Raw genomic sequence first — 12,933 nt, 5'->3', positions numbered from 1 at the left:
AAGCAGGGGCTGTGTGTGTGCCCGTGTGTGAGTACTGGTGTGCTAGTCTGAATGTTTGTGTCCCCCAAAAATTCACGTTACCACCTAATCACCAAGGTGGTGGTGTTAGGAGGTGGGACCTTCGGGAGTGAGGGGGACACAAGGGCAGAGCCCATGAGTGGGATGAGGGCCCTCGTAGGAGTCCTGGGGGCTAGCTAGTCCCTTCCCCGTGTGAGAACACAGAAAGAAGGTGTCATCCATGAGGAATGAGCCCTCACTGGACACCAAACCTGCTGGTGCCTCCACCTGGACTTCTCAGTCCCCAGAACTAGGAGCACTGACTAAGACAAGAGAGATTCCAGGACGGGCCGGGCGCGGTGACTCACTCCTGTAATCCCAGCACTCTGGGAGGCCGAGGCAGGAGGATTGCTTGATCCCAGGACTTTGATACCAACCTGGGCAACATAGTGAGACCTCATCTCTACAAAAAAGTAGCCGGGCATGGTGGTGCACATCTGTACTCTCAACTACTTGGGAGATTGAAGTGGGAGGATCATGTGAGCCCAGGAGATCGAGGCAGTGGTAGGCTGTGATTGTGCCACTGCACTCTAGCCTAAGTGACAGAGTGAGACCGCAACTCAAAAAAATGATATACAATGACGATTAAATACATTACACTAAAGCAAAAGATTTGAAACCCATCATGTCCTATCGCCTGAGCACATTTGCATGTCCTACGGCCACGTTTCAGGGACTTCGTGCTGGCAGCCCGGCACTGGCCACAGTGGACGAACTATACCCCAGCAGTCTGCTGGCTACAGCGGGGCCTGGTTTGTGCCTGTTGTGTGGACCGCCATACGTGCAGAAGTAACACAGAAAATGCTCAGAATGCAGTCAATTTAGAACATGGTGGCTTCTCGTCTTTGCTGTTTCACTTTTGTCTTGTTCACTAAGATCAAAGAAGCCATCAACCGCCATTTCCGTGGAAAGTCGGCATCATTGCCAGCATGGCTAGGTCCAGATGCAAGGGTGCAGCCAAAGCTCGTGAAGGTATTTTGGGAGTGAACCAGTCATGTGGCACGACAAGGCAGAGTGGGTTGTGTGCCCTGATGTACTTCATATCTGCTGTGGACCTTGTCATTTACAAACTATGTGCTCCTTCCTCTCAGTAACACTGACCACCGTCCACGTGTGTGTGGGGGACAAGGGGCGCTCCAGGCCTACACACTACCATTTCCTCCCTGGAGAGGCGGTCCCAAAGCATCGATGAGCACATCTCTGCTTTGAAGTGGCCGGGGGGCAGGTCACAGCCTGTCGTACAGCACGGTAGGGAGGCAAGAAACTTAGCCTGGTCTTGGGGAGGGTGCTCGAGGCCAGGCCACCCTGAGGGAGGAGCCCGAGAGGGGAGAGGGAGCACAACTGGAGACCCCTCTGTGGAGGTGGCAGTGGCCACTAGTGGGCTGTGAACCTGTCCACCTGCTCCAGAGGTGAGCCCCTGTTCACCTGTCCCACGAGAAGGGACCCACATGATGTCACCTACTCAGCAAGTTTATGGCGAGGCCAGGGTCTTCGGGCCTTACCTGCTGGTTCAGGCTGTCCATCCAGAGCCTGGCCAGCAAGATGGAGGAAAGCTGTCGGTGTCCCCTACTCCAGCAGGCCTTGTGCCACTCTGCCAGGCGACTTGGCTGTGACAAGACCTGGTTACCAGCCACATCTCCAACCAGCCCCTGGGAACCCCTGACCACGCCCCCTGCCGTCATTCCACGCTTGGCCAGAGCCCTCCACCCTGCTTCTCCCGCCTCGCCGGCCACCCGCCCCTGCAGCCCATTCTCCACACAGCAGCTGGAGAGACCTTGTGGAAACATAAATCATGTCTGCCCCTCTCCTGCTCACAACCCTCTGTGGCGCCCCAGGGCTCTCGGAGCTAGTCCCAGCCCAGACCACGAGGACCGTCTGATGAGGGCACCGCCTGCACACTGGCCTCAAGGTCCTGCCACCTTGCACACTACAGCGGCTCGTCATTTTGACCTACTTAGGGTTCCTCGAATGGGCCTGGCTGGCTCGGGGCTTGCCGCTTCACTCATGCGAGTCACTCTCAGGTGTGGCCACCCCACCCCTTCTTGCCTGCACCAGCATGGGTGACACAGCTCTCTCCTAGCCCATAAGGCCGCCCCATGAGACTGGGAGTGCCTCAGGGTGGGGTCTCGGGGCAGGTCAGTGCAACCGGAAGCTGAGCCAAAGGCCCTGGCGAAGAGTGGCCCTCCCGCGTGGCCTCCCAGCACTCCTGGGGCCACGACCCACGGGACATGGACCCAGGACAGGCTCTCACCAGGCGTGCCTCGGGTCAGCCTCGAAGCCTGGTCTGCCCTGGTGCACTCCTCACCCCTACACCTGCAGGGCATCCTGGGCCACTTGTGCAGCTGCATGTGGGGTGCCGCCCTTTCCCCCAGCATCCCACTCCCTTCACAGAGCAGGGCCAGAGGCCCCAGGTGCCACAACAGGCAAGTGCGCCAGGGCAGGTGGCCAGCTCTGCAGGAGTATGGTCCCATTTCTTCAGGGACTTCTTGGGCCTCTGGGGTGGCGGTGTGGAGAGGGGTGACACTCAGGATGACAGATCAGCCAGGAAAGCGGCCTGTGGCCCCAGCCCCAACCCACTGTCCCTCAGACCAGCCTATGAGTACTGATGTCTCTCCCACCCATACAGCTTCCCGCAGGGTGAGGCTGTAAGGGTGGCCCTGGGTTTTCTGGCCGAGCTCTCAGCACCTGCCTAGCCCCCTCTGAGCAGGGTGTCGGGGGGGAAGCCCGGCCCCGAGTGTATGGCCATGAATCAGCTAGTAAGTGGTTGGCAACGTTTATTGAGAAGTGGGGTGAGAGGGGAAGCCCCGGCAGCCCACTGCGCCGGCGCCTGTAGGCTGGCCCAGAAGCAGGGCCTGGGGTGGGGCCGCTCGGGCCAGGGCCTATAAGGCCTGGCAGGTGCCTGGGCCAGGGGTGGCCCAGCTCAGAGGAGCTGGAGGTGGAAGCAAGGCTTTGGCCGTGCCAGCTCCGGGCCTCGAGCACACTAGATGGTTGAGGCTGGTGCTGCCCATGGTGTGAGGAGTGCCCCCAGAGCTCAGGCCTCCAGGCCTGGGGCATCCCCTGGCAAGTACATGGGCTTGATATGCGCCCAGCTGTGTGCCTGCTCATCTGCCCAGGCCAGCAGCTCAGCTGAGCGGTGCAGGAAAACCAGGAGCAGCGTGTGCACATCGCCCTCAGCCGAGTGGGCTGCACTCGGCTCGGCCTGGAAGTAGCGGTGGAAGAGGCTGCCCAGGCTATAGCCCTGGCGGCCCTGGGCCCGGGTGCCGTGGCTGTGGGCCCGGTCCAGGCCCCGCAGTGCTGGCAGCGTGTCCAGGCAGATGGTGTCCCGGGGCAGGTGGGCACCCAGGCGAAGCAGCTCCGCGCACAGCAGGGGGAAGTCATAATCGAAGCCGTTGTGGGCCACAAGGCAGATGGGGCCCGCCTGGCGGCTCAGGAAGGCCTCCAGAGTCCGCACCACGGCATCGTCGAAGCCAGCCTTCCGGCACTGCATCAATCCCTCGCAACTCAGACCGGTGATCTCACTGGCCTTGGCAGTAAAGGGGCGCGTTGGGCACATGCACAGCGTGAGCTTGTCCAGAACCCGGGGCAGCACTAGGGCGCCAGTCTCGTCATGCTCTGGGTTCTCCAGGGAGGAGCGGTGGACAGCAAACAGGGACAGCTCAGCGATCTCGGGTTCCATGCTGGGCAGCCCAGTGGCTTCCAGGTCCAGGAAGACAAAGGTCTCGGCCCGGGGTGCCTCAGACATGGTGATGTTCCCGCGAGGATAGCGAGGCCTCGAGCTGCCAAAGCAAGAGGCATAACCCCGAGGGCTGAGTAGGCACACCTGCCTGGGCCCTGGGGCCACAGCCCTCTGGCCAAAGTGCTGAGCCCTCTGGGCCCCACTGTCTGCCACCGCCACAACTCCTGGGACTCCTGGCTCTCGAGCCCATGTCCGAGGAGACTTCAAAGGAGCTTCCAGGACTGGGACCACGTGAGCAGGGCCCACCACTTCTGTCCAGGATGGTCTTCCTCGCCCCCTCCATTCTTCCTGCTCCCTCCCTAGCCGGGCCACTCTGGCTACCCAACAAAGAGCATAAGGAAGGCCTTGGCATCCTCTGCCTCCTGCCTCGAGTCACAGGCCCATCAGGGACGTGGGAGGCAGGTGCAGCCCAGGGATAGCAGTGCGGTGGGGCCGTCCCTTCACCGAGATGCCTGGGCCGGGAGCCTCAGGCGTAGCACCCAAGGTCTCTGCTGGGCACCCAAAGTGCTTCCCCAGCCTTCTCCCATATACACAGAGGCAGGCCAGACGGCCTCTGCTTGCCTGGGAGCTGGCGGCGGCTGCCGGGCTAACCCCCATGTGGGCTTACCTGGGGCAGATGCTGGCTGGCTTCCTGTGCTGTTGCCACCTGTCTGCACGCAGGCTGCTCCAGGGGCCTTTAATCCGCGGTGAGGCCCGCCCCCAGCAGCCTGTTGGGCAACAGAAGCCTGAGGCCGCAGGACCTGTGCAGCCGGCTCCTCGCCACCCCCTCGCCAGCTCACAGCCGCTGGGACACACACCCTGCGCTGACTGGCTGGAGGCAGGCTCCGGCGGCATGCGGCTCCGAGGAGGTCCTGCCGGGCACCAGGAAGAAGCCAGGGAGGTGAGAGATGGGAGCCGCAGTCCTCCACCCAGCCCGCCTCCAAGTCTGACGGGCCCTGCCGTGGCTGCCAGGCTCAGGGTCAACACCCAGCCACATGCTAGATGTGTCACACAAAGGCAACAGGTTCCATGAGCAAGCCTTGGTTTCCTGGCCAGTGGCGATTCAGTGGCCCTCTTGGGGCTGAAGTGGACCCAGGAGCACGAGCTGGCACCTGCATATGCCACCCTCAGCCCCCGAAGGAAAGGAGCGCTCTCTCCGAATGCAGGCTATGTCATGGCCTAATGATCCACAAGGTCTAATGAACGCTCAGTGGAGGCTGCCGGGGAAGGGAGGGAGGCGAGGCCAGTGGGGCAGTCTCCGCCGGGTCCAGAGAGGTGTGGGGTACAGGCAGGGAGACTCCAGGTGCCGGTGAAGGGCACATCTACATGGGAGGGTGGCTAGGTCCTGCCTGGTCCAGGAAGCAGTGGCACCCCAAGGACCTCATTCCTGAGCAAGAGGCACTGGCCCTTGGTGGGGGTGCGTTGTAGGGCCAGCCCCTGCTGGGGCACAGGGAAGTGACCAAGATGAGTCCCTTTGCCTGTAAAGCAGGTGGTATGCCTGGCCCATGCTGACACAGTGGTGATCTGGGGGACACTCCAGGCCCTTGGGCAGGAGACCCTGGCTCCCAGCTCCTGCGGCCTTGCCTGCAGCACCCACAGGGAACCTGGGGAAGCAAGGGGGACGGTGCTGGAGCAGGGCAGGGCGGCGGCAGGTGGGACAATGGGCTGAGGGAGGCAGAGGCCTCACCAGTTGTGCCTGTTCCCCATGGTGCTTCCGGGGAGGGAGGTGGCTGTGACAGGCACACTGTTCAGGGAGATATTGGGTCACCTGGGAAGCCAGAGGGGCCGCTTCCTGGACAACCAGTCAGGTCACCATCAAGAATTCCCCAACCTGATGGCACGTGCCCTGGGAAGGGCGGGAGAGAGGACACAGGTGTCCTGCGCTGGATCTCAGGGGTTTTGAGGGGGGACTGCTGAGGGATGGGTCTCAAGTGGGAGCGTAAGGCTGGCCAGGGGGAGGTGGCAGGGGTCTGTTCACACATAGCAGGCAGCAGCAGGGAGGAACAGGAACAACAGGGAGTGGGCACGGCCAGCCCAGGACAGGAGGGCCACAGCGGCCTCGCTCTGGAACTCCCAGGCAGCATGGGCCAGGGGAAGGAGGGGCAGTGTGGAGCTGCTAGGCAAAAAGAGGCTGGAGGCAGCTTTCAGACTCAAGGTTTCCTGTGTCCAGGTCACACTCCCCCGCCCTTCTGATGCAATGAGGGCTGCTGCCTGGCGGACCCGCAGAGGCTGCGGCTGCGGCTGCTGCTCCTGCCCGGCTGGGCCTCCTGCCGCTTTGGGCTCAGCCTCCCGGAGGATGTCCTGCTCCCAGACTACCCTGCGCCTTTGTGCAGGCTGTTGGTGAAGGCGTTGTACTTCTGTGTCAGTTCGTCCATTTTGGTGGCTACAGAGGAAAGAAAACACACGAACAGCAGAGTGAGTCTGGCGTTGCATGGCCTGGAAGAAGCAGGCAATCTGCCTGGGGTCGCCCCCGCCCCACCAAGCCATGGCTCTTCTCGGCTGAGTCTCTTCAGGCCCTGGGCCTGCCAGGGCAGCAGGGACCTGGGGGCTGCTCAGGGCCCCATTGTGGGCGCCAAGACCCAGGCCAGGGTCTGCAGGCCCAGCTGTGCCCCTGCCCACTTGCCCACTGCCCCAGAGCCCAGGGTGGGGGCGGGGGTCCGTAGACATATGCGGCAAGGAGCCAGGGCTGTTCTGGTCATGTTGATGTGTTCAGTTTTAATAGACAAACAGCATGTGCACATGGCAGCACCTCCAGGGACGCCTGCCAGCATCAGCTGAAGAGTACCAGTCCCTGCTGCCCAACTCACCCAGAGGCGACTGGGATGCCTGCTGCCCAGCTTTCTTGTGGGAGGAGTGGGAGCCATGCTGCCACAACATGCCTCTACCTCATGGTACCTGCTATAGGTGATGACTGTCAGGGTGACATGTGGGGCTTTGTTCACCCCGTTTCCTGCCTCGAGAGGGATGTTCTTCCTTTGCATTTTCCCAGAGGCGGTGCCTTCACTTAAATACGCTTCTCCTTCCTCTTCCACCAACCTGACCCCCATTCCTGGCTTGTCCTCAGGAAGAGGACGTGACCCCTCCCCCGCCCAGCCTGTCCTCTCTCCTTCCACAGTCCCGCTCTACCTTTCACATGCCAAAGTCATGAACATTGACACCAGATGCTGTGACACCCCGAACCTGTCATCCTCTGCCCATCCCGACAGTGACTCTGAAGCTCAGGAACTGCGGGGTGTGCCTGGCAGTGATGCCGAGTGGCTGGGCTCCTCCTTGTGGAGCCCTGAGATGCTCCCAGGGGACCCTCCGTACTCGCCAATACCCCTGGCTGTGCTCTGTGGAGGGGCATCTGTGGTACCTCGCATTTCTGCAGACTGTGTCTTCCTAGTTCTGGACTGCCTCTGGGCGGCACCTGCCTTCATCGAACCCTCCAGACACGTCCTGGGGTCCGGCTGCCTTGTCCTCACACCCACCGCGTAGCTCCTGAGGCCATGGCCTTTCTCTCTGGAAACAGGGCCCCTAGGACTCTGGATGGCAGGACACTGGATCCCAGGACGTGTCCTTTAGGTTCCAGCTGCCCTGCTCCAGAATCTCAAGGCTCGCCCGGCTTGGCTCTGCCTGCCCATCACTTGCTGAGAACCTCTGCGTTCTGTATCCTTCCCTCTTTCCCTGAGGACTGTCGTCCACTGGGACTGGACCTCTGCGTCACGTGTCTGTGTGCTCATCTTTCTGTCTCTCTCTGTTTTGAGATGCGCCACCTCCTCTTGTCTTCTCGTCTTTCCCCAGCTGGGTTGGCACAGTTGTCCAGGTTGAGACAGGAGATAGCTAGAGAAAGGCTAGGCAGACAGATAGTGGAGTCCTCTGGGAACAATGCAGTGAACTCCCGGCAGGCCTCTCAGGCTCAGCGTTGGTAAACAAGCTCCCTGCAAGCCTCTCAAGCTAGAGCTTAGGTACTCACTGCTGGGATTGAAAAGCAACCAATCAGCTCACCATGAGGTCCCTACCTTAATACTGACCAATCAGAACAGCTATAGCTCACAGCTAGTGCTAGCCAATCAACTTGGACTTAGGGCTATATAAGCACCAGGTTTTCGGCCGAGATAGGCAACCCCTTCGGGCACCTCCCACTGTGGGAACTTTTCAGTCCTCAATAAATCCTGCTTTCTCATTTTCCGGCTGTCCGTGTCCCTCATTCTTTCTGGGCATGAGACAAGAACCTCGACCCTGAAGAGCTGCAGAAGATCGTCAGAGTCGAAAAGCCATGCACCACAGAGGCTGGCTTGCCAGCCAAGGGAGCCAGCTGAACCAGGAGAGAAGAAGGCGAGACTCCAAAGTTGAGACACCCAGGGGGCTAGGCTTGCCAGCCCACCAAAACAGCAACACTCTCAGAGCTTGGCTTGCCAGTCCATTAGAGCCAACACCCTGGGGGCTAGGTTTGCCAGCCCCCCCCCAATCGCAACACTCAGGGCTTGGCTTGCCAGCCCATTAGAGCTGACATTTGTGGGGCTAGGCTTACCAGCCCCTCCACAACCCTCTAGGGCTTGGCTGGCTGACCCATTAAGCTGAAACTCTTGAAGCCCAGGCTGAGCTGAAAAATCCACATCACAGGCACTCCTGGACGTCACACCAAGTGTGTTCAGTCACAGGTTTGTTGGAAAGTTTATTAGGCCAGGTTTCCTGTGCACCCAGGCCCTTCATCTCTCTTCCACAGTGCTGGTTCTCGTCCCCAGCCCTGGAGAGCCGCCGGGCCTGGGGAGGGAGTCCTGGATAGCTGGCACACTGCTCTGCCGTGGTGGAGTTTGCTGCGGGGTCTGTCCTGGGAGGAGGGCTTGGAGAAGGAGTTCTGTGGGGGGCAGGGCGGGTTGACGGAAAGACTCGGCTTCGGGGGAAAGCAGAAGACAGATACCCCTCACAAGATGGACCCTCCAAGGCCAGGAAGAGGTGGGCCTCACCTGCGCTGCCACCAGCCATGTCAGGAGCCTGAACTAGCTCACCCCTTTCTGTGGGCATGTCTAGAGCCTAAGAATTCACCTCAAACCAAATAGGGAGCTACATGATAATGGCTGTGTCAGGAGCCCCGCAAGAAACTGACGCCCTGCAGCCCCACTCCCCTCATGTCTCTCTGGACTCCACGGGGGCCACAGGCTGAAGAGTGAGCAGACATCCCCCTGCACCCACAGCACCACCTGGTCCACACAGCCTGGATGTGAAGGGTGGTCTCTAGAGAGTAAGCCCTGCACCCCTCCTGTGGTGTCACAGGCCCGGGTGAGACGGCACACTGGCAGAAACACTCACAATCACTGTCATCACAATGGCAGCACAGATGATAAGCAGATTATTAGCAGCAATTACATGCACTGGGGTGAGAGTCACAGCAACAGCGGTGATGAGAACACATGCTAGAATATACTCCAAAGTGCCAGATTCTGCTGCAGTTCAAGCAGCAGGAAGGGCCTCCTGGGTGCCCATGTCGTCTGGCAGGTATGTGCCAAGGCCAGAACAGTGAGGAGGCCAGCTGCCAGAGGACACGGGCTCCCAAGGAAGAGCTCTGAGGCTATGTGGCTTAAAGCACTACTTGGGGGCCAGGCAGTAGAAAACATGGATGGACAAAGGCTACAGTTGCTGCTGCCGGAGACAGTGGGGGACAGTTGGGCAAACGACATACTGACCAAAAATGTAGTGGCACCAGTCACTACTCATGGCAGCCTTGACCTCCTGGGCTCAGGCAATCCTTCCATATCAGCCAGCTTCCCAAGTGGCTGGGATTACAGGCATGTGCCACCACGCCTGGCTAATTTCTTAATTTTTTTGTAGAGATGTGGTCATGCTATGTTGCCCAGGCTGATCTTGACCTCCTGGCCTCAAGCAATCCTCCCACCTTAGCCTCCCAAAGTGCTGGAATTACAGGCATGAGCCACCACACCCAGCCCTTGTTGTTTCTTTAACTCGATTTTTAAAGTTATTTTCTCAGTAGCTGCCCTTACAATTATAGTTAAGACAGTCAAGTTAATTTCAATAGTCTACAAAAGCTTCTCTCTGATATGGCTTCATTCCTTCTTTGCCCTACTGTTTTTAGAGTAATGACATCTTTATATATTGCATGCCCATCAATATCGATTTCTAATTATTGCTTTATGCAATTGCATTTTCAATTAGATAGAAGAAATAAAAGAAGAATGGAAGATCCAATAAGATCTAAGAATTATAGCAAACAAAGAACAAAATAGCAGGCATAAATCCTACCTCATCAGTAATGGCACTAAATATAAATAGATTCAACAACCCAATCAAAAGAGCTTGGCAGAATAGATAAAACAGTCTGCCAGTCCCTCAAAAATTAAACATGGAGTCACCATATGACCCGGCAATTCCATTCTTAGGTATAGACCCAAGGGCACTGAAAATATACATTCAAAGACTTGTACACAATGTTCATAGCAGCACTATTTATAACAGCCAAACAACAGAAACAACCCACAGGTCTACCAACAGGTAAACGGATATGCTCAGTGAACAAAGCCAGATGTACAAGGTCACACATTGTGTGACTCCGGTTGCAGGAAATGTCCAGCACAGGCAAATCCATACAAATAGACAGTGGTTGCCAGGAGCTGGGGCTCAGCGGGAGTGGGAGGCTTTTCAGGGGCTGATGACAATGTTCTGTACTCAACTCTGTGAGTATCCTACAAACCAAAGGTGAATTCCATGTTATGTGACTTAGAGCTCAAGAGAGCCCGTTATTTAAAATAAGAGCATTAGCTGGGCGTGGTAGCACGTGCCTGTAGTTCCAGCTCCTTGGAAGGCTGAGGTGGAAGGATTGCCGGAGCCCAGCAGGCCGAGGCTGCGGTGGCCAGGAACGTGCCACTGCACTCCAGTTTGGGCAACAGAGTGAGACTCCAACTCAAAAAAATAATAATAATAAATAAGAGCAAGGTAGGAAAGCTGGCTTTACTTCCTTCTTTGGGTGCATTTTGCCGTTTACCTTCTAACCTTCCAAAGTGTGGCATCAGTGCAAGGATAAGGCAGAACGGAGAGCCCAGAAAGCCTCACATCTGTGAACACTTACTGCCTAACAGAGGTGATGGTCTTGTAGGTGAAGGGGGAAGAGTGATTTCCATTCAGAGGTGCTAGGACAAAGGCGCATGCACACAGAAGAGAAGGAAATTGGTCCTCACCTCTCACCGTGTGCAAGGAACAACTCTGGGAAGGCTGCTGACCTAACCTAGAAGGCACTACTTACTCTAAAGCTCCTGGAAGGTGGCGTGGGAGGACAGCTTCAGGATGGCGGAGAAGCAGAGTATTGTTCCTAAGACACAGAGGCATAGACCAGCAAGAAATGGGGGCTACATTTGACTACATTTCCATTACAAGCTATTATTGCACAGCAAAAGATTCCACGAAAGGTACAAAGATCAGCTACACAGTAAAAGAAGATCCATGAGGTCCATTGAGCCCCCGAGACCTATATGAATAGAAGGGCTGCCATCAACAAGGAATGAAGCAACTCTAGCATGCCTGGGGGAAGCCCTGATTCTAGAAGGTTCTAGCAACAGTGCGTGGCAGGAGCCACAAGACGCAGCCTGGCCCATGCTCCGAGTGGCACAGTGTGACCGAGACAGCCAGCCCCATTCTCGCATGCATCCCCTATGGCTGCACTCCCGGGACAGCGGCAGAGGTGAGTAATAGGGGCCATGGGGCCCACAAGCCTTAGAGTTACTGTCTGGCCCTTTCCAGAAAAGGAGTGCTGACCTGTGCCACGTGGCCATGACCACGAGTACATTTTAAATGCACATGCCATAGGTGAGTGCCATGAAGAAGTCCTTCTCACCAATTCAGTGACACAGAGATGGGGGGGCGGGAAGGGGCACACAGGAGGTGCAAGCCATCTTCTATTTTTCCGCCTGGGTGGCAGTGGCACAAATATTCACTCTGACCTCACCTGAGCTGGAGTGAGGGGGGCTGGACATGGCACAGGGAATAGCAAACCAGTTCACGCTGACAGCCCTCCAAGCTGAGACTCCACCCAAAACGCTATCTTTTTACTTTTAAAAACGTTCCTAGTGTAGCTTTCCACAATAAAAACCACTTATTCAGAAAAGGTGGAATGAAAATGAAGGAGGAGATGGCTGCAGCCTAATAGCCTGGCCTCAGGGGTGCTGATGAGCCTGGCACCCAACACGACTTCAGGACGTCTGTTCTAAGGACGGACTCAAAAGGAAGAAAGACTTGATGTCTAACACGTGCACCGTGTCCCTTGTTAAAAGACTGACGGTCAAGGAAAGACAGAATCCAAGGGACACATGCTCACTGGAGAATGTCTGAAGACATGAGGCCAAGGAAACAGGGAACAGACTGAACAACACTGAGGAAGTCAAGAGGCACATTTGGCTCACTTCCAGCAGGGCTTTCTTCTGCATTTGTTTCCTTTAGAGAGATGAGATCACACGGTATATTTCTTTGCTTTGCTTTGCTTTTTTGAGTCGGGGTCTCACTCTGTCACCGGCTGGAGGATAGTGGCATGACCATGGATCACCATAGCCTCCACCTCCTGGGCTCAGGCGATCCTTCCACCTCAGCCTCCCGAGTACCTGGGACTACAGGCACATGCCACTGTGCCTGGTTAATTTTTGCATTTTTTTGTAGATGAGGTCTCACTGTGTTACCCAGGTTGGTCTCAAACTCATGGGCTGAAGCCATCCTCCCGCCTCAGCCTCTCAAAGTGCTAGGATTACAGGTATGAGCTACCACGCCTGGCCTATATTTCATTTCTGAACCTGCATTTTCCCTTTAACATTCTCTAATACATGTTTCCTCATGTCTTTAAACAATGGAGCCAATCTCACCACATGGAGTCACCATCATTTACACAAGTACTACCTGATGTTAAACTTTAAACTGTTTTCATTTCTTCACTATTGCAAGTCCTGCAACATCATTATGTATAATAGTAAAAACTGGAAATGACCTATAGGTTCAGTAATAGAAAATGTTAATTAAGCAAATTATAGTAAATGCCTGAATGAAATTGTATTTGGCAATTAAAAATGTAACTTAGGGGCCAGGTGTGGTGGCTCACACATATAATCCCAGTACTTTGGGAGGCCAAGGTGGGAGGACTGCTTGAACCCAGGAGTTTGAGACCAGCCTGGGCAACGGAGTGACAC

At 56.7% G+C, this 12,933-nt stretch overlaps 2 protein-coding genes across 2 annotated transcripts in view; both read right to left on the bottom strand.

Annotated features, from left to right (window-relative positions):
- Positions 1 to 2,895: 2,895 nt before the first annotated feature.
- Positions 2,896 to 4,451, bottom strand: TREX2 (three prime repair exonuclease 2). Its single transcript, XM_008049652.1, has 2 exons — positions 4,401 to 4,451; positions 2,896 to 3,833 (listed from the first exon to the last, which is right to left on the bottom strand). The coding sequence occupies exon 2, from the start codon at positions 3,797 to 3,799 to the stop codon at positions 3,089 to 3,091; it is 711 nt and encodes a 236-aa protein (XP_008047843.1). The 5' UTR covers positions 3,800 to 3,833; positions 4,401 to 4,451; the 3' UTR covers positions 2,896 to 3,088.
- Positions 4,452 to 5,914: 1,463 nt separating this feature from the next.
- The window catches only part of HAUS7 (HAUS augmin like complex subunit 7), a 31,071-nt gene continuing 24,052 nt past the window's right edge, over positions 5,915 to 12,933 (bottom strand). Inside the window, exon 14 of the mRNA XM_021708356.1 lies at positions 5,915 to 6,155. Coding sequence (XP_021564031.1) covers positions 6,085 to 6,155 — 71 coding nt within the window. The 3' untranslated portion in view covers positions 5,915 to 6,084. The remainder of the gene's footprint in view (positions 6,156 to 12,933) is intronic.

The sequence above is a fragment of the Carlito syrichta genome, unplaced genomic scaffold (assembly GCF_000164805.1).
Source record: "Carlito syrichta isolate Samal-C Ts95f unplaced genomic scaffold, Tarsius_syrichta-2.0.1 Scaffold135894, whole genome shotgun sequence".
NCBI classification, from domain to species: Eukaryota; Metazoa; Chordata; class Mammalia; order Primates; family Tarsiidae; genus Carlito; species Carlito syrichta.
This window is presented reverse-complemented; position numbering and strand designations above follow the sequence as displayed.